The 23,291-nt window shown below is 42.2% G+C and overlaps 1 protein-coding gene and 2 long non-coding RNA genes across 3 annotated transcripts in view; 2 read left to right on the top strand and 1 right to left on the bottom strand.

Moving 5' to 3' along the window:
- The window catches only part of LOC306656451, a 561,410-nt gene that overhangs the window by 411,083 nt on the left and 127,036 nt on the right, over window positions 1–23,291 (top strand). The gene's annotated exons all lie outside the window — the stretch shown is intronic.
- On the top strand, window positions 808–9,505 carry LOC306656449. Its single transcript, XR_013762514.1, has 3 exons — window positions 808–2,198; window positions 4,257–4,431; window positions 9,295–9,505. It is a non-coding gene; the product is annotated as an uncharacterized lncRNA (long non-coding RNA).
- PITPNC1 (phosphatidylinositol transfer protein cytoplasmic 1) overlaps window positions 17,821–23,291 on the bottom strand; it is a 291,062-nt gene continuing 285,591 nt past the window's right edge. Inside the window, exon 9 of the mRNA XM_079131631.1 lies at window positions 17,821–21,931. Within this exon, the coding sequence (XP_078987757.1) occupies window positions 21,615–21,931 (317 nt within the window). The 3' untranslated portion in view covers window positions 17,821–21,614. The remainder of the gene's footprint in view (window positions 21,932–23,291) is intronic.

The raw sequence follows: 23,291 nt of genomic DNA, 5'->3' as shown, positions 1-23,291 counted from the left end.
TTTTCCTCATTTATATTCATATTCCCTCTCTCTTTCCCCCATTCACATTCATTCTCTCTCTCTCTCTCTCTCTCTCTCTCTCTCTCTCTCTCTCTCTCTCTCTCTCTCTCTCTCTCTCTCTCCCTCTTTCTCAATAGGTGTTAAGGGCTGAATTCTCTCCCTCTCCTGAAAATTCTTATGTTGAGGTTCTAATCCCCAATAAAGTCAGGGCCATTAAAGAATGATGAAGGCAAATGAGGTCATTAGGTGAGCCCTAGTGCAGTATGGCTGGTTTTGTTATAATGAGAGCATTAGGATGCAGACACTCACAGAAAGGAGACCACGTGAAGATAGGAAGAAGGCACCCAGGTACAAGCCAAGGAGAGGAGCTTCAGAAGAAACCAACCCGATGATGTCTCTATCTCAGACTTTTAGCCTTCAGAATTCTGAGAAAATACATTTTTATATTTTAAGCCACCCAGTCTGTGGCACTTTGTTTTGGCACCTGGGCACACGAATACAATAGGTTACACATTCACAACATTCCTGACATGAAAAAGAGTGCACAACACCCTCCTACCCTACCTGTAGCCACCCTGTTCTCCCCAGAGAGGATCATTTTAAGTAGATTTTCCACACGCACAAGTCATACACTTGTGTGTTTTCCCGGCACTCCCTTTATGTAAATGGCAGCATAGCGTATCCATTGTTCTGCTCTCTGCTCTTTTTTCACTTTATGGACTAAAAGAGATATGAATGATGTAGATCATCCCATCCGAACATGAAGAATTTTCTCATTCTTTTTTACTTGTGAATAATAGGAAATTGATTTTTGGTAGTTTTGGGATTTCGTGAAATATTCAGATTAGATACTGATTAGGTGATGGGTTCAGGAAGATGTGGGTTGTTATGCTTCATAACATAAGGAGGAAAAAAATAAAGCTCAAAAGGGAAAATAAAGTATGTATGTGTGAACAGGCAGTGTGTGTATATGCAAAATTGAATTAGGATGGCCAAGGTATCTTTTTTGTTCATACATGGTACTGGGGGTTGAACTCACGGCTTGACACTGCTAGGCAAGCAGTCCACCACTGAGCTACATCCCGAACCTGTTTTTTGAAAATCTGAGACAGGGGCTTGCTAAGTTGCTGAGGTCAGCCTTGAACTTGCAGACCTTCTGTCTCAGCCTCCTGAGTAGCTGAGATTACAGGTGTGCACCACCACACCCAGATGAGAGAATGTCTTTTGAGTAATGACGTGAAGGAGGTGAGGGAGTTTATCACGTGGTTAGCTGGGTCAAGAGCATCCTTAGCAACCAGCACAAATGCCTTGGGGTGCAAATAGATTCATTAGAAGGTTATTGAAGTTATTCAGGTAAAAGGTGATGAGGACACCATCCTTCTACCTTGTCTAAGTGAGTCTTGTCCATCATTCTTTTAACTTAGTCTACTTGTTTCTTTTACCATAGTTTGTATTTGTTCACTCACATATCTAGTCTCCCACTCTATGTCATAAGCTTCTTTGGGGTAGGGGACCCCTGTCTGCCTTACATATCTGCACATCTCCATTACCTAGCATTTACTACATACCCAGCAAAAATATATTCTCTGGATATGTGTGTGTGTTTCTGAGGATGGAACCTACGGCCTTGTACTTGCTAGGTAAGTGCTCTACCACGGAGTTACATCTTCAGCTCCCCAAATGTACTTTTTGATCTCAGGAATGACCTTACATTTTTGTATTCACGGCACCAGATTTTTTTGCCTGACCCAAACAAGGAATTGAATGTGTTCGTTGGATAAATCACCCTTCCCTTGCAAGCCGTGGTAATGGATCTGTTAGGGTACAGTGGACTTTCTGGTTGAGAAAGCTGGAACGGCATCTGCATATTCTTCTGTGAATTTGAGTCTAAGTTTGGTAAACTATTAAAGGAGATCATAATCTTTTCTGGAAAGGACACCAGCTGTAATAAGGGAACGGGGAGTTTTCTGAAAGCCAAATTAGGAACAGGTCAAAGTGTTCCATTTCCAGTGTGTGTCCATCAGGTTCAAAGAGCAAGAACAGGGCTTGACTATTCATCACTGGTGAAAGACAATTAAGGGCTAGTCTTCAAAGGCAGCTGGGACCCTGGACATTTAACTCCGTGCTATGGATGTTCTGTCTCAATTATTTGTCATGTTTATGCTACGTGGCTGCCTAGCTGTGAAGACTGTGGGAAGGTACTCCCTTTCACATTCATTTCCTAGAATAGAATCAGGTGATAAATATACAATGAACAGACTAATTATATAATGGATAGGAAGGGATGTCTGCCCATATTCAAGAGGGAGGATGTTCCCCATTACGGATTTGTCGTGGAAAGTGGAGTGATGTTTACCATTGTGCGTGTGGGGTACAATAAGTGTTTTGTCAAAGGAGTATTTATAGAGGATCATTCTGCGAAGAAAGTGGAGGGTAGCTACGTGTATCTCATCAAGTCTTCCTATTATGTGAAAGTTGTCATGATTCTTAAAATAAGGTCTAAGATGCTCTGAGATATGGTTTTTAGTTTTAGAATCTCAAAACGGAATGTTCAGTCCACAGCAAGGAATGGAGCAAAATTATCAAAATTTAGGCAGACACCTCTGATGGTGGTTTCTCTCTTACCAAAAGCTCAGTCCTTCTTCCCAGGGCCAATCCAAATAATGAGGGCAAGGTTTTTGAGAAGAAGGAAAAAGAAGTTTAATTGATTGACTAGCAAATAAGGAGAGTAGCAGAGGAGGGTCTCAAGAGCTACGGTTCCCCTTCGAAGGGGAACCAGGGGCTTTTATAGGGGAAATGTAGGACTGGGCTCTGGGTGTGCCTTTCAGAAGACTAGGTGCATGTTCAGATGGTGTGCTTGCGATGCCCATTTCCTCAGACCTGCTGACCACAGCAAGGTCTGCTTGCCTTGGGGACACAGATTCCTTCACTCTTGTGGTCCGTGAGTGGAGGGACTGGCATGGAATGGGGAGAAAATTAATCTCATTTCCCCTGTGGTTGGGGAGGTGGGGAAGGAGAAGAGGAAGAAAAAGAAGCGGTGGGGAGCACGGGTCAGTTTAAAAATAAACTGCCAGCAGAGGAGCAGTGGGGTCACACTCAAAACATGAAGGGCCGGGCTGGGGATGTAGCTCAGTTGGTAGAGTGCTGGCCTCACAGGCACAAGGCCCTGGGCTCAATCCCAGCACCCCCCAAAAAAAAAAAAAAAAAAAAAAAAAAAAGGAACCCTGTTACATCTCCACAGCAAAAATTAGAACCTAAGATCTTTTCTCATACTTTGGGGCACACATTTCAACCTCATGCTAGTGCCCTTCCAATCATGACAACCCCCAATAGCTGTATCTAGATTTTTTTTCCTTTCTGTTTTGGGGATTGAACCCAGGACCTTATGCATGCTAAGCAAGCACTCTATCCCTAAGTTGCATCCCAGACCCTTTTAAAAAATTCTATTTTGACCCAGGGGTCTGGTGCACACCTGCAATTCCAGTGACTCAGGAGACTGAGGCAGGAGGATGACAAGTTCAAGGTCAGCTTAGGTAACTTAGTAAGAGACTGTCTCAAAATCAAAAGTAAAATTAAAAGTGACTGGGATGTGGCTCATTGGCAGAGTGCTCCTGGGTTAAATCCCCAGTACAACAATAAAAGAAAAATTTATTTTGAGACAAGCTCTTGCTAAGTTGCCCAGACTGGCCAACTTGTGATCCTCCTGCCTCAGCCTCTGGAGCAGCTGGGGTTACAGGCGTGCACCCCTGATGCAGCTCATTTTAACGATTTTTACACACACATTAACTATATTTACATATTTGTACAATCATCACCACCATCCATCTCCAGAACATTTTTTTTTTTTTTTTTTGGTGGTGCTGGGGATTGAACCCAGAGCCTTGTGCATGTGAGGCAAGCACTTTACCGACTGAGCTATATGCCCAGTCCCAGAACTTCTTTTTAGAAAAACTTTTTTTCGTAGTGTAGATGGACAGAATGCCTTTATTTTATTTGTTTATTTCTATGTGGTGCTGAGGATTAAACCCAGCGCCTCACACATGCTAGGCAAGCGCTCCGCCACTGAACCACAGACCCAACCCCAGATTTCTTATTCCCAAACTGAACTCCTGAAATGATTACCTCTATTTCCTCCCCACCAGCCCCTGGCAAACCACCGTTCTATTTTGCTCTATAAACCGGACTCCTCTGTATACTCATATAAGTAGACTCATAGGATGTTCATCCCTTGGTGAATGTCTTATTTCACTTACCAGGTCTTCAAGGTTCGTCTGTGTTGTGGTGTGTGTGAGAATTCATCCTTCTACACCTGGTGGTGTCCACCTTTTGCCTCTTGTGCATGATGCTACAGGAAGCATGGGCACACAAATATCTCCTTGAGACCATGCCTTCAAGTCCTCAATCACCAAAGTGGAATAGCTGGATCATACGGTAAGTCTGTGTTTCTTTTTCTTTCTTTCTTTTTTTTTTAATACCGGAAAATGAACCTAGGGCCACTTAACCACTGAGCCACATCCCCAACCCTTTTTATTTTGAATCTGGGTCTCACTAAGGACCTCGCTAAATGGCTGAGGGTGGCTTCAAATTCCTGATCCTCCTGCCTCAGCCTCCTGAGCTGCTGGGATTACAGGCGTGTGCCTCCTCACCTGGCTGTTTCAGTTTCTGAGGAAATGCCGTACTGTTTTGCACAACAGTTGCACTATTTTATGTTCCTCTTGGTAGTGCACAAGGGTTCCAATAGCTTCACATCCTTGCCAGCATTTGATATTTTCTGGTTATTTTTGTTTTGTATTTGCTTAATAACAGCCAACCTAATGGGTGTGGATTTGGAGTTTGAAGTCAGGCAGATGTTTTGTTTTCACTGGAGGAAAGCAAACCTGGGGCTTCGTGCATGCTAGCCAAGCACTTGACTTCTGAGAGGTGTCCCCAGCCCTCAAGATTTAATTGTAACAGGAGAGGTATGAGGGAGAAGACCCCTTGGCTGAAGAGTTGGGGTGTGGGGGGGGGTGGGCAGAGTATTGTGTCTGCAAGAGCCCTGAGATCTTCAGGAACAATTTGGGCAACCTGTCATCTTGGGGGTGTCCAGCCTGGATTTTGAAGGTCCCTGAGCAGTGACCAGAGCTCTGGAAAGATGAGTGCTGGCAGGAGAAGGAGCAGCTCGCTCCAGAGAGCACTGGCTATAGGAAGTGTTCCCAGCTGAGGACTAGGGTGAAGTCAGCAGAAGCAGAAACCACTGGTACTTCCTCACCTTAACTCCCAGGCCCCCACTTTCCAAAGCCCTCATTTCTTTCACAAATAATGATTAGTACTTCTGAGCCACGATCTCTGCAGAGGACACAGCCAGGTCCCTATTCCCAGAGCGCTCTCTGGGAGCGCTCTCAGTGGGATCGGGGAGGTAGTGTGAGACCGGAGGATGAGACCTTTCCCCTGAGATTTGATGGTCAAGGAGGAGATAGGTGTGTGTGGGGGGGAGAATGGAAGGTCACGTGCTGAGATGGGGAGGGACCTTGATCTTCCAGGAATCTCTACAAGACAGGGTGAGGAGTAGGCATTTTATTCTAAATGAGTAAAAAGCCAATTGAAGGGTTTTTGTTTTGTTTTGTTTTATTAAAACCTTTTTTTATTTTTACAGACTGCATTTTGATTCATTGTACACAATTGGAGTACAACTTTTCATTTCTATGGTTGTACACAATGTAGATTCAACCATTCATGTAATCATACATGAATATAGGGTAATACTGTCTGTCTCATTCTACTAAGGGCAGAACATTAGTTTTTTTTTTTTTTTTTTTTTTTTTTTGCGGTGCTGGGGATTGAACTCAGGGCCTTGTGCTTGTGAGGCAAGCACTTTACCAACTGAGCTATCTCCCCAGCCCCTGTCTCATTCTACTATCTTTCCATCCCCGCCCCCTCCCACCCCATTTTCCTCTATACCATCCAAAGTTCCTTCACTCTTCTCTTCCTCCTGCCACCCCCCCCCCGCCCCCCGCATTATATATTGTCATGCACTTATCAGAGAAAACATTTGGCCTTTGGTTTTTTGGGCTTGGCCTATTTCTCTTAGCATGATATTCTCCAACTCTATCCATTTACCTGCAAATGCCATTATTTTATTCTTTAGGCTGAGTAATATTCCATTGTGTTTATATACCACAGTTTCTTTATCCATTCATCTACTGAAAGGCATCTAGGTTGGTTCCACAATCTAGCTATTGTGAATTGAGCTGCTATGAACATTGATGTGGCTGTATCTCTGTAGTGTGCTGATTTTAAGTCCTTTGGGTATAGGCTGAGGAGTGGGATAGCTGGGTCAGATGGTGGTTCCATTCAAAGCTTTCTGAGGAATCTCCATACTGGTTTCTAGAGTGGCTGCTCCAATTTGCAACTCCATCAGCAATGTGTGAGTGTGCCTTTTCCCCCACATTCACACCAACACTTATTGTTGCTTGTGTTCCTAGTAATAGCCATTCTAATTGGAGTGAGATGAAATCTTAGGGTGGTTTTTATTTGCATTTCTGTAATTACTAGGGAAGATGAGCACTTTTTCATATATTTGTTCATCACCTGTATATCTTCTTCTGTGAAGTGTCTGCCCATTCTTTAGCCCATTTATTGATTGGGTTCTTTGTATTTTGGGTGTAAAGTTTTTTGAGTTCTTCATAAACTTTGGAGATGAGTGCTCTGTCCGAAGTGTGTGTGGAAAAGATTTTCTCCCACTCTGTAGGCTCTCTTTAATTGAAGGGTTTTAACTACAGCTTTGAAAAGATGACCCTGGCTCCCGAGTGAAGGACAGTTCACAGAGGATAAAGGTGGAAACAGAGCAAGTTGTAGGCTCTAGCATTCATGTGCATGAAGAGGTGGTGGTTCCTGGCAGGTGACAATAGTGGGGATGGGAAAAGGTGGGCTGATTCAGGAAGTGATCTGAAAGTGATGTCAACAGGATGGTGAATGGATCCAGTGTGGTGGTGAGAGTGGAATCAAGGACCAGTTCTGTGCTTTTGCCTTGAGTGAGCAGGTGGATCTGAGTGTTTAGTTTTTTTTTTTTTTTTTAATTGAAATGAGAAGTCAGGGCAGGTGAGGAACGTTTGCAAAGAATGGTTTGGAGAGGTCAGCATCAGATTTCTGTTTTGGTTGTGTTAAGTTTGAAATATCAAAGCAATTGGTAGCCTATATGATTCTAGAATTTTATATATCCAGGCAGGTGACATAGATCTGGGTATCATAGGCTCACGGAAGGCATTTAAAATAGGAAAGCAGGATACTCTGTCTTCTAGGCCTAGCGCAGCCTATCTGCCTTTCTCCTTGGCTGGTATTCCAAGCCATTTCTCTTACTTAGACCACGGTAGTTGCTTCCTGGTATCCCTGAACTGGTCTTGCTTCCTTGTCATCTGTGGCCTTTGTGATCCAGTGGAAGTTCTAATGAGATTAGGCCACTTCCTGCTTACAACCCTTTAATACCTTGTTCTCAGGATGAGCAAAGTCAAATCCTTACCTTGATCCACAAGTAGGGTTGCCAGACAAATTACAGGCTGCCCAGTTAAATCTGAGTTTTGGATAACAATTTTTTTTTTTTTTTTTTTTTTTTTTTTTTTTTTTTTTTCTTTCTAGGTAGGTTCCATGTAATTATACACTGTTTATCTGGAATTAAAGTGGAACTGGCATCCTGTATTTTTATTTGCTAAGTCACAAGACCTGGGGAAGATTCAGCCCCTATCACTCTTTTCTGGCTCATCACTCAACATATCCCTTGTCTTCTGACTCAAGCTGTATTCTTCAGAGTGTGGAATAGGTTATACCTCCTCTTGCCCCAGGGCCTTTGCACATGCCATGTCCTTTGCTAGGGATGCTTTTAGCTCCTCCTGATTTGTCTAATTGTCACTTGCCTTTCAGATCTGCTAAACAGTCCTCTTCTGGGCTGGGGATATAGCTCAGTTGGTAGAGTGCTTGCCTTGCAAGCCCAAGGCCCTGGGTTTAATCCCCAGCACTGCAAAAAAACAAAACAAGAAAAACAGTCCTCTTCTTTGTGTTACATGCTCTCCTAACATGATATGACTTTCCTTCATTGATCCTGCCTCAAATTGTAATTACACATTTGTGTGACTGTATAAATACTATATATTTTTTTTCTGCCAGACTATAGGGTCAGATATCAGATTTATTTTTGCTTACTTTTGCACTGTTTTTCCTCTCCTAGTGTCTGGTATATATTAGGTACTTGGAAGGAAGGAGCAAAGGCAGGAAGAACAGGAGGAAGAAAAGAAAAAAGAGGAAAGAAAGTTCTAGATTTTAGAATAAAAATGAGGGCTAAAGCAGAAATTGACGCTGTGAACCAATTCACAGGGAGGGCAGGGAGAAAATGCAGGTGAAGGCAAAGCACCAGGTCAGCTGAGAAGAGGGGCAGCTCATTTGTCTCAATATGTTGGGGCAGGGCTGAGGAAGAGGTCTGAGGCTGCTATTAGGTATGACAAGGGGTGTTGGGCAGGGGTCTGTACTGGTAATGCCTCTTGGTGGCATTGCTGCCTCAGGGAAAGACCCAGTGTTGAGCGAGGCTCCCTGTTTGCCTATGTGGAAATTGTTCTTATCTACTCTCCACAGATTCTCACTCTGTAAGCGCAGCATGAGTAAGTATGAGGGTATGTATGGATGAAGGACAAAATGCCCCCAAATCCCTCTTCCTCAACCAGCTTTGCAAATAAATCAGTCCTTTTTTTTTGCAGTACTGGGGATTGAACTTAGGGCCTTGTACTTGCAAGGCAAGCACTCTACCAGCTGAGCTATCTCCCCAGCCTGGTCCGATTCTTAACTTGAACTTTGAGTTGACTATTTTTTTGTATAATTACAGATTTATAAATTGGTTAAATTTTGTCTTAGCGATTGAATAGGAAAGAAACAAGACATTAGGTGCCATCGATACAAATATTTTCATTTTTCTGTTAAAAAATTTTTTGAAGACAGTACTGTCTTTATGGCAAGTGTTGGCTACATCTAGATTTTTAAAATCCAAATGCTAATATTCAGAAATAAAGACAAATGGCAAGTTTTGTTTTTTAGTGCTTTGCAATTTACATAGTGTTTTCATATCAAGAAATTATTTTTTCTGAAATTAGATTTGATTATGATAAAATTAAGTTTATTATTTTCCCTGAAACATATGGATGACTTCTTGCTTCAGGTACATCTAATTAGTAGCTATCAAGCAGACATGCAAGCTGTACCCAAGTTTCAAAAGAGCTACGTTCCAGAAGGTTGTTTAAGAGTTGATTGTTTTGAACTCAGACCCTATTTCCTTAGGGTAACAGTGTTGTGCACAGAACCAGATTTGCACCTGCCTGACGAACATGCCCTGTGCAGCTGAGGTTGATCAATGTGGACTTTTTAGCATTTGAAACCCCAGTGGCCATGGCTCAGCCAGAAGACATTTTTAGAGCCTCACCTTGAGATATTGGTGGAAAATCTTCCCTTGCTGGAAACTGGAAGAGAAGTGGGAGCTGCCACTGTCTAGGGGAGGTGAGGATGCCTGCCCAGGAGGGAAGATGGGAGCGGGGTTTCTGGGGTGTGGAGATGCGGGTTTGGCCGCAGGCATGGAGCCACAGTGGAGGGCATATGGCGGCTGGGCCAGGGGGGAAGGAGCCAGTTTGCATACAGGTCATTAATAACTCTGATGTGTGAGTTGGAGACCACTTATCAGTGGAAAGCCAAAACACAAAGGCCAGAAATTGGGAGAGGAGAGAATTCCATGTGGAATCTCAGAAGTATAAACCAAGATATCATAAATGGGGTTAAATAAAACAAAAGCAAAGGCCATTGTACTTGAGTATAGAACCCATTTGCCAATCAGGAGACACAGGTACAGTAAGAAGTCAAGGGTCCCATCAAGGGAAAGAAGGATGGAGTTTTAAAGGGGAAAAAAGAGACGGGCGGGTGAGGGGGGTAAGGTGGTCGTGACCATTTTTCAGCTGGCCTTGGTAGGTACACACGTTGGACTTGGACGTGTCTGTTCATGGGTGAAGCTGCACATCGCTGTCACTAGGGAGCTATCCCAGAGGGCTGTCAGGAAAGCAAGTCAGCAGAAGTCCCTGAGGTAGGAAACTGTTAAAACCTGTCATCTTATTTGCAGGCAAATGGATGAAATTGGAGAATATCATGCTAAGTGAGATAAGCCAATCTCAAAATACCAAAGGACGAATGATCTCACTGATAAGCGGATGATGACACATAATGAGGGGTGGGAGGGGGGCAAGAATGGAGGAAGGAGGGACTGTATAGAGGGAAAAGAGGTGTGGGAGGGGTGGGGGGAAAGAAAAAATAACAGAATGAATCAAACATCATTGCCCTATGTAAATGTATGATTATGCCAATGGTATGCTGTTACTCCACGTACAAACAGAAACAACATGTATCCCATTTGTTTACAATAAAAATAAATTAAAAAACAAAAACAAACAAACAAACAAAAACCTGTCGTCTTGTGTGCTTTCGGGACAGCCACCTTCCTCCAGAAGTTTAACACAGACTGTGTGTAACGGGATCTCAGGCTCACGGGAAACCCCCTGGGATGAAAGGCTCCCAGGTTGTCCCCTCTACATTTTAAACCATCTTTCCTTGGTTTTCATCTGAAGTGCCCAGAAAGGTGCAGCGGGGACGAAAAGGACAGAATCTCCCCCAAAACACTTAAAATAATTGATTTGTGTTTGGTTCCAAATTTGAAAAGGCTAGTTTTGAAGACACGCATGCTTCTCTGCGTGCCTTCGGCTTAATTTTATGTAAAAAGGGATCGATGAAGAGTTTCAGCTGAGGCAAAGGTATTGCTCAGCAAATCCAATTAACAAAATGTTGGCCTTTCTAGTTTAACTTCTGCGTACTAATCAGATCTGTCTCAAAAGTCATTCCTCAAGCGTGGAGGGGTGTCTTATCACACTAAAAAGCTTTTTCATTTAGATGTAAATGAGACCCACTATATCAGAAAAAAAGCTTTTGACATTTTTATATTCTGACAATGGCGGGTCATGTTGCTCAGTGGGAGCTGAATGTAACACCCAGTTGACCCACCAGGCAGTTACAATGCACTAGGGAGGGACCCAGGCCTCACACAGGCTGGGCAGGGGCTCTACCACTGAGCCACATCCCCAGCCCTTTTTTTTTCTCCTTTTGAGACAACTTACTTAGTTGCCCAGCTGGCCTTGGACTTGCCATCTTCCTGCCTCAGCCTCAAGTAGTCGAGAGGACAGGTGTGCCTCATTGTGCCTGACCACTATTTTCCATGTTTTTTGTTGTTGTTGTTGTTGTTGTTTTGGGTGCTGGGGATCGAACCCAGGGTCTTGTTCTTGCAAGGCAAACACTCTACTGACAGAGCTATCTCATTTTTAAATGATCCAAGCACCCTCACTGAATTTACAGGAGTAAAGCATAATTGTTTTGATAACTTGCATGCATGAAAATGAAGCAGGTTTCACAGGTCTGACTTCCTCTCTGTAGGTACTTTCAAGTAGACACACAATGCACTTTATTCTTAAAGTATCTTTCTTTTCTTACTACTTGGGATTAAGGTTTTTTGAAATCCCAAAAAAGTGCTCAAAAATTGTATTTCCTATGTTTTCTCTGCAGATGTGTTTCTAGAAAGGACATTTTAGTGTAATTCCTGACTACTATTGTTCAGATCTGGAATGTCTACCAAGGCCCAAGTGTTACAGGCTTGGACTTCCACCGGAGCTGCTATTGGGAGTTGTGGAATCTTTAAGAGGTGGGGCCTACTTGAAGGAAGTTAGGTCAAGGGGTGAGGGGCATGCCTTTAAAGGAGACTTTGGGGCTGTGACCCCTTCCTCCATGTTTTCTGGCCACAATGAGGTGAGTAAGCTTCCTCCTCCCTGTACTCCCACCATGGTACACCTTGTCATCACAGGCCCAAAGCAACAGTGACCTTGGATTAAAATCTATGAAAATAAACCTTTTTACCTTATGCATTGACTACCTCAGGTATTCTGTCACAGTAGCAGAAAGATGACTAATACATTATTTTTAGTTAGCTCCTGTGGTTGAAAGGGACAGAGATTTATTCAAAATAAACCCCAAATAAAAGAAGTTTCATGTATTGGTGGTGTTCCAGGTAATGTCTTCCTCTCTGTCTTGTGAGTTACCTGCTATGTACATGGACCTTCTGTTTTAATTGCTTGTGTGGAGGCTGGGGAGATAGCTCAGTTGGTAGAGTGCTTGTCTTGTAAGCACAAGGCCCTGGGTTCAATCCCCAGCACCCCCCCCAAAAAAAAAATTGCTTGTGTGCTCTGTCTCTGTTTTTCTCATGATTCTTCAGCAGCAGCTTCCACCATCAGCTGGCAATCTTATTTTTACATACTTACCATTCAGAATTTTTTATATGCTCTTTTTTATTTTTATTTTTTAGTTGTTGATGGACCTTTATTTATTTATTTATATGTGGTGCTGAAAATCAAACCCAGTGCCTCACATGTGCTGGCAAGTGCTCTACCACTGAGCCACGACCCCAGCCCCCACCATTCAGATTTAATAAGTGACACTTGCTATTATTGGCAGCATTGCTACACTTGAAGAAAGAAGGATCAGAAAGGTGAAGTGACTTGCCCAATATCACACGACCTTATAAAATGTCTCTTTTCTAGTAATTAGACAATGTCTGCTTATTAATGCAGCACAGAGTAGATATGTTTGTTGGCACATCAGATTTTCCCCTTGTAAAATAAGTCTTTAAAATGTTGGATATCTGCTGTAGTGTGGGCAACCCTTAAAAACATTATGCTAAATGAAATAAGCCAGACACAAAAGGACTGATGTGTATGATTCCATGTATAGGACCTAAAATAGGCAAATTCTAGAGAAAGTAGAATGGAGGCTGTCAGGGCTGGTGGAGTGAGTGTTTGTTCTGGGATTGTTTTTCATTGGTAACTTTCTGCCTGGGATCATGAAAAGGTTTTGGAAATGGATGGTGGCTCCAGTTGTCCAACACTGGGAATGTATTTAATGCTACTGACTTGTGCACTGAAATGGCTAATATGGTAAATTTTGTATTATGCACACTTCACTGCAATGAAAAATAGCCAAAAAGTTTTGAGAGAAGTCATGAGTATGTTGGAACAGAAAAAACAACTGAGATGACTGTTTGTCTCAGTGAATATTTTCTTTGAATTTTTTTGGGGGGGAGTGTGTACTGGAGATTGACCTGAGGGCACTTAGCCACAGAGTCACATCCCCAGCCTTTTTTTATATTTTATTTAGAGACTGGGTCTTACTAAATTGCTTAGGGCCTCACTAAGTAGCTGAGGCTGACTTTGAACTTGCGATCCTCCTGCCTCAGCCTCTCGAGTTGCTGGGATTACAGGCATGCAACACCATGCTTGACTTCCTTTGATTTTGAAGGTGAAAGTTTTGGGGAGTTGGAATGTTTGGAAACATTCAGATTCCAAACCAACATGGGTAGATTTTATACCTTGAGCCTGTCATGCATGAGAAATGACCATAGCGCTTCCCTGTGGTGGATTCTCTATTTCCAGGGGTGGCACTTGCATGGCTCTGGAGAGCAGGATATGCAGCCTGTTCTCTTCCATCTGGGGGCACATATACAATCTAGCTTTACATTCTTTCCAAGAAGTTAAATGGGAGCAGAACCCTGGCGTAGCTCAGTGGTAGAGCTCTGGCCTAGGATGCTGAGGTCCGGGGTGCAGTCCTCAGACTCAGGAAGAACTGGGCCTGGTCCTTACCAAGGTTCTGCTCCAATGAGGGGATCACACGGCCTACAATAACCGTGAGCTCCAGTTTGTACTCTGATTCTCTCTTGGTAGGGAGGACAATAAACCCCCTAGTTGGTGGTACTCAATATGGCGGGTTCCAGGAAATCCTCAAGTAAAGATGCATTCAATGCTTCTTTGCACTGAAAACGTGAAAGACAGATGACTTAGAATGAAAAGAAAATAACTTATTCAATGAAACGTAGTTCCTTATGCTCCAGTGAGGCTCTTGTGTCTGTGGTAGCTAGTCAGTTTCTACAGCTTAGGTAGCCGGAGAAGTCACTTACTGGTTGAAGGAACCAGAGCATTTCATTTTGCCTGGGCTCTGTGTAACATGAATACCAAAATACCCAATCACGGTATTTGACCTATTGATACATTAAACCAGCAAAGGACTTACATGGGAATGGGAGGCTGGCAATTGCTCAACGGGTGGAGGATGGGAACTTGTAAAAGTACACATACTTGCTATATTATATGTTTTTTTGCTGTGCTGGGGATTCAACCCGGGTCCTGTCTCACAAATGCTAATTAAAAGAGGCACATGTTCTGGCTCATATGCTGTTGGTGGAATTGTAAATTAATTCAATTTTCTTTGGAGGAGATGTTGGTGGTAAGTAACCAAAGTCACAAAAATATCCTTTGATCCAGTAACTTGATTTCTGGGAATATATCCAAAACAAATAACTAGAAAAACTCATAAACTATGTTAAAAGAGGTTCCTAGTAGCACTCCACATAATGACAAAATCCAGAAAACAATCTACATACTAAATAGTAAAGGAGTGTTTAAATAAATCATGGAGTTTTCAATGCTGTGGAATATTACGGAGCTACAAAAAGGACTGTCATGTCATGTGCCAAATTCAAACAATTTAAAATCCTCAAAGCACTTTGTTGAAAGTTAAGTATCCATGAGTTATGATCCCCCAAAGAAAGAGCTAATTATTTTGAGGGGAGGTGTAGGGATTTTGAACCCAGGGCCTTGAGCATGCTAGGCAAGACTTCTCCCACTGAGCTCCATATCCAGTCTCAAAAGAGCAAATTCTAAAATTTTTAAGGATGATGAAACGTCACATCCTTGGGTTTGTATCACAGATTTTCACAAAACACAAGGAAACAGAACAACTCCAAGATGACGGTGGGAATATTCAAACTTGTATAAGCCGTTCTATGTTTTCGAGTGGTGTTTTGAGAAGAGACAAAATATACTTTTAGCACCGAGGGGCGACCTCAAGCACATCCTGCACATAGGGAGCAGCCAGCTGTCTCTGGAATGCTCTGAGGAGAGCGGCTTGAGCTGAAAGGTATAAAAGGATTCTAAGGGTTGCCAAGGAGCAGTAGACCGCCTGCATCTTCCTTGCGATAGCCCTTGGGAACAGGAAAATTATTTTGGAACAAGATTTAAAAATCATAAAAGTGCAAATTTGGCTGCCCTCAAACCCCCTCCACTGACAATGGTCAAAATGTCCTCTAAGTCAAAGGAGGCTCAGCATCTAGTAAGGCTGTAGTGGTCAGTGTTGCCCTCTGAGCTTGGCCATGCCACCCAAGGACAACCAAAGACAGACAGACTCTGGAAAATTGGCCAAGAAAGACAAAAAGACTCAAAGAACAAATTTTGGGGACAGACCAAAAAGGAATGTTCCAGAGGCAAAGTTTGGGGCAAGTTTAATAACTGAGTCTTGTTTGACAAAGCTACTTGTGACAAATGATCAGTTTCTTGAGAGAATGAAGATCCAAGGTTCCCTGGGATTGTCCTTAGTAAAGGGTTTATCACACTGGTTTCCAGGCACAGAGTTCAAGTTATTTACACCATGAATACCGAAGGGCAGATGCATAAACAGGTCCAACTGACTTTACATTTGGAAAAATGAAACTTTATTAAGTTAAAGGAGGGGAAGGGATGATCCTGTCTTTTGTGTTTGCCTTAGAGCAGGTAGTGGGTACTAATAGTTTAAAGTGAATTATCCCTTGAATTCCAGGTGCTTAATGCAGCTGATCAATGTTGCTGCACTGAATGGCTGGATGCAGGAGGTCCTCAGGCCACATCTGGTTTCTCTGGCTACACATTAGCTCAATTCTTCCATGCTGGAAACAGACCAAGAGCATTAAGGCATAAGACCATCCTGTCCTCAACTTTCTCAGGAGCACGGGAGTAGCTGTATACTTTGAATGGGGTATCATATTAGGTTGCACACCACGGATGAGGGACAATTTATGGGAGTGTAGAATGTCAGAGGGCCAGAGCGGTAAGCAGAGAGTCAATCTGCAAACCTGAGAACAGGATCTGCTTGGACCACCACACCGAGTCACACCCCCTACTTCAATGCACACCCAGGTTATTGTTGTTCCAAACGCAAAAAAACTTCAGGTTCGACAGTGACATTTTCACATTCAGATATTTCAGAACAGGGTTTGGAAAAGAAACACAAAATGTAGTCTGAACTTGAGGCTAAGGTGTAGTTGGAGGTTGGAGGCAAGAAATGTGATGAACGAAACAAGGAAATTTTAGAAAAGAATGTGGCCATTCAGAAATCTAAGCGTCATGCTCTCAGGAGGGAAAGCCTCGAGGAAAGCTTACCAGGGAAGTGGGGGCGTTGCAAACATCTACACATTAGGCACCCCAATGTTTAACAACCCCGGGTGGTTCGGCCACAGGAACAAACACCCTGCTGGGCTGTACCAAGGATATCAGGCTGAAAGTCAGCCAGCAACTGTGTGGGAAGTTGGTGTGTTTTGAACAGAGAATTGGAAGGCAGGGTGGGGGTGTGATGGTGAAGTTGGAGCTACAGAAGCACGACTGTTTTTGTTAATTGGATCAATATCATAGGATTTTGGGAAATATTTCCATGGAGAAGGCTGACTGATCACACAGTTACAGGAGGCCCTGTGCCTGATCCCAGGCACGTGCGATGTGGACTTGCTTTCAGCACTGAGTTGGAGTCTGGTGTGAGGGTGGGCTGCTGCTTAGGCGCCACGGAGCCTACCAGGAGGGGCAGTAAAGCAAAGCTGTTCTCCTACCACTGGGCCGGGAGGACACTTTTGTAAACAGGAGCTATTTGAGATGGAGAAACAGCATATGCCATATGATGCCCTCTGGGTGGCCTTCCCATAGATGCCCTTGGGGTATGTGGCTCTGCATTGGCTGAGGGGGAATCAGGTGCTCCATAGATGGATGTGTGCGTTCCATTGGCTCCAGACTCACCTCAGGTACTTTTTGGCTGGACAATGAGGGCAGACACCCAGGCTTTTCCCACCCAGGGTCCATGCCCATCAGCAGGCCAAGCTCACACGAGGCTCTAGGGCAAGGCACAAGCAGCAGCCACAGGCTTGTCCCCTCTTCCTCCATATCTTCTTGTCCATCATTCCGCAAGTTAAGGGCCAACAATCCCTTGACATCAGCTGAGAACGAAAGAGGGGAAGCTACACTTGGAAAGAAGATTGCTTTTTACTTTATTTACAAGAGAATGTAAGAAAAAGTAAGTTATTAACAATAATAAATAACTGGGGGTGGGGATGACACCGTACAGCCATAAAACGATACAGGATGGCACATGTGAGTGTCAACTTCCGATTGCCTTGCTTGTCACCTGTAACACTTGGTCCTTCGGCAGTGGCAGTGGTATTTTGACTAATGTAACCAATCAGGATCCCAGCTCAAAATGTAAGCACTAAAAATTACACTTGAAGTTACACAAGTGGCACAGGAGAACATAAAAGGAGAGGGCCTCTTCTCAGAGATACAAAGAAACTGAAGGGAGTGTCCAGTGCAACAGACACAATTGAACCGAAACAGGCAGAGGCATTGAGAGGTTACCCCAAAGCATTAGTTAACATCACAACATTACAATTAACAATGGCATCTGAAAAACTCTCTCAACACACTCACATTCTGTTACTGCACTAGCCCCTACAAAGCTTAAACACATTTCAAATGCAAACAGATGATTTTTAAGGTAGAAGCCAGTATGTTCTGCCTCAGCATTGCCAACGCTGTGCTATTGTGTGATACTTGAGTTTCAGCAAGAACAGTGATGATCAGGTTATAGTCACTGGACAGCAAATTTTCTTTTCTTTTCTTTTTTTTTTTTTTTAATTCCAAGAACTATGGCTCAGATGGCAGATTGTCACCTAGCCTGAGTCAGATGATCAGAAAAGTACTAAAACCATTCAGACAATTCCTCTCTATTGAATTATCTGATTACACATTTTATTTAGAGTTAGTTACGTTCTGGCTACTCTCAAGCATCAAATTCCTATTGTCCTAAGCCAATTCCTATTGACCTATTATTTTGTTGTCTCTAAGCCAGGGGGAGACACTAAAGAATTTTCTTATTTATTTGTTATTTTTATGTAGTGCTGGGGATTGAACCTAGGGCCTTGCACTCGTTAGGCAAGTGCTCTCCCATTGAGCAGCATCTCCAGACCAGCAAGAAAGTAGGATTAAAAATATTCATAAATACAATCATTCTGAAACTTTCACTGAAAATGATTTATCAAGAGGTGTCAGCATCTATTTTCTTAGTTCACTGTTTTGCCTTGAAAGAAAATCACATAATTACTTTTAGGAGTATTGCTGAGTTGTTTTATAAGTGTCTTCATTATATATCCACCACTGTGGTACTTATTTTCACAACCCAAAACATGGCTAATACATACCTCCAAAACTAATCAAAACCCTTTCCCTCACACATAGATGCAAAACCTTAACAGAAGCATTTATAAATTGGTTCACCAATGAGCTCCTATTGTTTCAGGGATAATGGGGGCAAATAAAAACGTCACAGCCTCCTCATTGTTATCCATTTTCTTTGCTTTGTCTTTCTACAGTTCAAAATGAAATGATCTTCAGAGGTGATTTCTGACAGTTTATACAATAAAAACATGGAGACCTCTTTCTCCCAGGAAAGCACAGCCAATGAAAGAATGGTGTGCTACAGTCAACAAAAAGTACAGAGACGCTTCGGACTCAAACCTACTCAACGTAACAGAACTTATGGCCATTTTCATAGTCTCCGCTAACTCAGAGATGAAGAGGAGTGAACATGTGTGTTATCCTATGGATTATTTGTTTCCATTTGGCTACCAGAGACTTAAAATTGGTGGTATGGAACTCACTACCCTATATTTATATATATACAGGTATAATACAATTTTGGTGAATAAAGTTGAAGGTTTCCACATTGCAGACAGAGGCACTGAGTTAAGATTCTAGTTTTCCTCAAACATGCTCAGCAAATTCAAGTTTCTGCTTTTTTTTCTTGTAAATTTCCATCATGCAGCCAATTAATTTCCATCCTTGTAAGAATTATTAATGTTCTATGTACACATTCATCGCAGGCTTGTATCCCACAATAACAAATCCGCACATGTATGGAGAAGGTAAAATGACACTTGGAAACCAAGAATGTAAAATACTGAAGTCATTTGTGCCATGTGGCAACTGGAGTAAATATTCAAAGCAGCTAAAGGAATACCTGCACCCCCCCATTTTGTACTGCACACAAGTCATATGTAGACAGAAAAACTGAACGTATTTTAAGAGCACACCCACTTTGTTACTTAAGAACCACATTGTCATGGGTAGCTTTGCAGTTGATGTCTGTGGTATCATACTGACTATAAAAGAAGGAAAATTCACAAAAGGAAATCAGAAATTAGCTTTCTAAAGTATATTGAATTATTGACTTTGACAGCAGAAGCTATTTTATAAAAAGGGAAAACAGCAATGGGATTAATGGACAAACTAGGGCCAGATGTGTTAACAACCTGCACAGAATAAATTTGTTTTACGTGAAAATAATGATCCCGCCCCTACCCTGATTTCAGCTCAAAAATAAGCAAATACATACACTATTTCCTTGTCTTCTGAAAGTAGACTTTTGCTTTCTAAAGCCAAACATTCTCATTAAGTACTACCGCATGGAGAGGGAGCCCCTGAAAAGTCCAAGGGGTCTGATAAAAGATTAAGTTTTCCCACAAGCAAAATTCATGCTTCCATACCATGCAAAGAGGTTTTCTTACTCAATACTATCGTTCTTAAGGGAGAGACGCACTGTTGATCTAATATATCTGTGACTGGTTTCCTTTGAGTACTGGGTCTACTTTTCCTTTAAGCTAAATGTCAGACTATAGATAAACGATGGTGCTGGGCTCATGGGTCCAGCGCCTGCACCTTGGGGGAAGAGTGTCAACCTGCAAGAGACTACCGGGAGTGCTGAGCACTGACAGAGGGAAGCAGGCACTGTCCCTGAGAGGCTGAGGGAAGGAGAATCTGCTCCTTGGTCTATGTTGTTCCTTTGGAATCTGTGTTTTAGGAAGGCCCCTTTGAGGTTGGAGGTTATGGTCAGGAAGGCTTGCTAGGGCGTGGGCTCTGGAGTTGCCTAGTTACCTTTTCTTCCTCCCTTGGAGGACAAATATCAATGCTGAGATTCTGCTTGCCCTTCCTTCTGTGTTTAAAGGCAGTGAGGTGCAACAGTGACAGATTTCTCTTTGGACCAAAGGAGAATTCTTTCTGCCACTTTGATGAATGATCTTGCCTCCTGTCAATCTCAGTTTGAATCGTGCATTCCCACTACTTGCAGAAATGGAAGTGAGACAAATGAACATTCATTATCATTCATTCTTTTTACAAATAGGAGCCAGCAATTCTGCTCATGCTCTCCTCTCCCTTGGCAGTATTTACTTGATTTCTGCAACATTCCTAATAACTGGATCTTTCTTTCTGCAGTGCTGGGGATCAAACCCAGGGCCCCCACATGCTAGGCAAGTGCTCTACCACTAAGCTACACCCCCAGGCTCCAAAATTTGGATTTCAAGGAAGGAGCAAGAGAATGATCTTTTCTAAGGGCTGGTGATGGGCGATTCATTCCAGGGATGCCTGGATGACTAAGAGTAAAACCAGGAGAGGAATGGGAGACAATTTTCTTTCTCATGGTCTGCACACCAGACACTCTGTGTTAACGCCCAGATAGCTTACTCTACCCTTGGATGTCTTCAAATGGGCAAATAGTCAATGAATTCTATTCAGGTAATTGCAAATTCTGAGAATCTTAATGGATGATGGTAGCTGACAGGTCAAGGTTTGTTGGTACCTGTACAGAAAAAAGATGCTTGTTTCACCTGGGTCTCTTGGTTCTTAAACTAAACCATTCCAAAATAAATTGGTTACAGTCACATTTATTCATGCAATTCTGAAAGATTTCGGAGGCCACAAGGGCACAAAGGGGAGAGTTATTAAAAGACAGAAACAAGTGGAATCTTTATTATTAAATTCTGTGAAAGGTATAAATATGTTATCATCAATTGCACTTGGAGCCTCTATAAGTTGATAATGAAAATTTTCAAAAATTTAAGGAGTTAACTAGGCCCCAAATCCTGAGTCAGACTAATCAAAATCTCAGTAACTATTGGTATTCAAGTATTGGTGGTCAGCAGTTCAAAATTTAACAATTAGGTTTGTGATGCCTGAGAGTATTTTTTGAGAATTTCAGGTTTGATGGGAGGAAATCGACTTCACTATTTTACCACACTTGGCAACAAAGTGGTGTGAAGTTTTCATATATTTACCCTTGAAGTCCATGACAGCCTCACCAAATGCCCAATACTAAGGTTTCCTCCCTGGCTTACAAGATTCCTTCTGGTTTTTTAGAAAGTCTTACATTTTAAATCTACTATGATGCTGTGTGGCATACTTAGGATTCATATTATTTGTGAAATTACTTAACCCCATGCACACTCAGAGATAAAAGGAACATGTTTGAGTGACAAAGCAGTCTTTCCCTATATCAGAAGATTCTTAAAAAAAACAACAACAACAAAATGAAAATATAAAACCCCATGAGATATTCATATGAAGTTACTCTGACTTGGGCCGACATGGCTTATCTGAAGAGTGCATGCCAGGTAAATTCAGGGTGGCTTTTTTCTCAGGGTCTGGAAGCGTGAGAGTTTCTGGAGCTGACTTTTTCCGGGGCCGATCTTTGGGGACTGACAGAAATTCTGGTGCGTCTGTGGAGAGAGGGGTGGATGGAGCGCTGGACGGGGCGCTGCGCACTGACGAAGGCAGCAGGGGAATGCTGGAGATAGAAATGGCAGGTGGGAAAGCGCCAATTTTCTTGTTGGTGGCTTCCTGAGTGGCTCGTTCAAATTCTCGGACTTCATCCATTGTCATGTCTTCAAAGGGAAAAAAGAAAGAAAACTGAGTTGTCACTTAGAAGAGATGCAAACAGATTCATCATCACACCTGTCTTCAGAGGAACTATGGAAACCCTACCGTTAAGAGGGCTCTTACTGATCACAAACCCAAATTGTCCTCGAAATACTAAATCCTCAGTTATTTTCCATTATACCAAGACATATCCCTGAAAACAATATTCCTTTATGAATACCCATCTAGGATTTCCAGAGCACTATTTAGCCAGTATTTTAAGTATTCTGGATAAAGACTTAACAGGAGAGCATACAACCAGACTGAGGAGGTGTGTGTGTTGTGTGGGTGTTGTGGTTATGGTGTAAATACATGGAGCTATTATTAGATCTGGTCATCTCTTTCATAAAGAAATAGAAATTAAAACAATCAATGGCCCTGAAATGATACATATTATTGTAAATTTAAGATCACAAAACAAAAACAAAACCCTGATATATCTTTATAGGGTAAATTTAGGTAAATCATCAGAATTTCTCAACATGCTGTCTTCTTATTTAATAAATACTTATTTTTTTCTTGTTCTTTATTTTTTTTTTTTTTTGGGTATTCTGAAGGGGCACAGAGGTGCTGTTGTTCCTGGTTTCCTGGGTGTGTATCTACTCTGAGACTGTTTAGACACTATATTTTAATTCAGCTTAAAAAATCAAATAAGAAGACAACAATTAACCCTGAAAATTACCCCAAAGCCAAGAAAATAAAACCATTTCTCAAAGCAACTTGGAAGAAAAATAATAGAGAATGAAAAGAGAGGATCATTTAGTGAGCAAGGATTGTTTTTAAGAGGAAAATAGCATTATTTGTAATTCAACAGGTAAATCAGTAATGCTTCATTTAACAGGCATTGTCAGATGATGTAGATTTTCCAAATACCTGAAAAGTTCTTAAGTGAGAAACTAAAAGTAACATTTTAAAAGATAAATCTTTCCCTGATGTATTTAGTGTATATAAGCACACACACACACACACACACACACACACACACACAAACACACTTATTACCTTTGAGACATAATATATCCCTGTACAACTACCCAGGGATGATTTCCTTCTCTGGATCTGTTTGCTCTTTATAGCTTACTATCTCTTTTCTCATTTTCAGAAACTATTAACAGTATTATTATTTATTTATTGCACGGCTGGGGATGGAACCCAGGGCCTTGCACATGCCGAGCAAGCACTCTACCACTGGGCCACACCCCCAGTCCTCTCAGTGTTGCTGTTAACTACTGCCAGTCTGGTATCCTTTGACATTTTATTTACCAGGAAGAGGGCAACAGGTAACTGGGCTTATTAGAACAGGCACCAAGTGAAGGTCTAAGGGCT

The sequence above is a fragment of the Sciurus vulgaris genome (assembly GCF_902686455.1).
Source record: "Sciurus vulgaris genome assembly, chromosome: 3".
Classification (NCBI taxonomy): domain Eukaryota; kingdom Metazoa; phylum Chordata; class Mammalia; order Rodentia; family Sciuridae; genus Sciurus; species Sciurus vulgaris.
The sequence above is the reverse complement of the archived record's forward strand: the minus strand, read 5'-3'. Positions and strand labels throughout refer to the sequence as shown.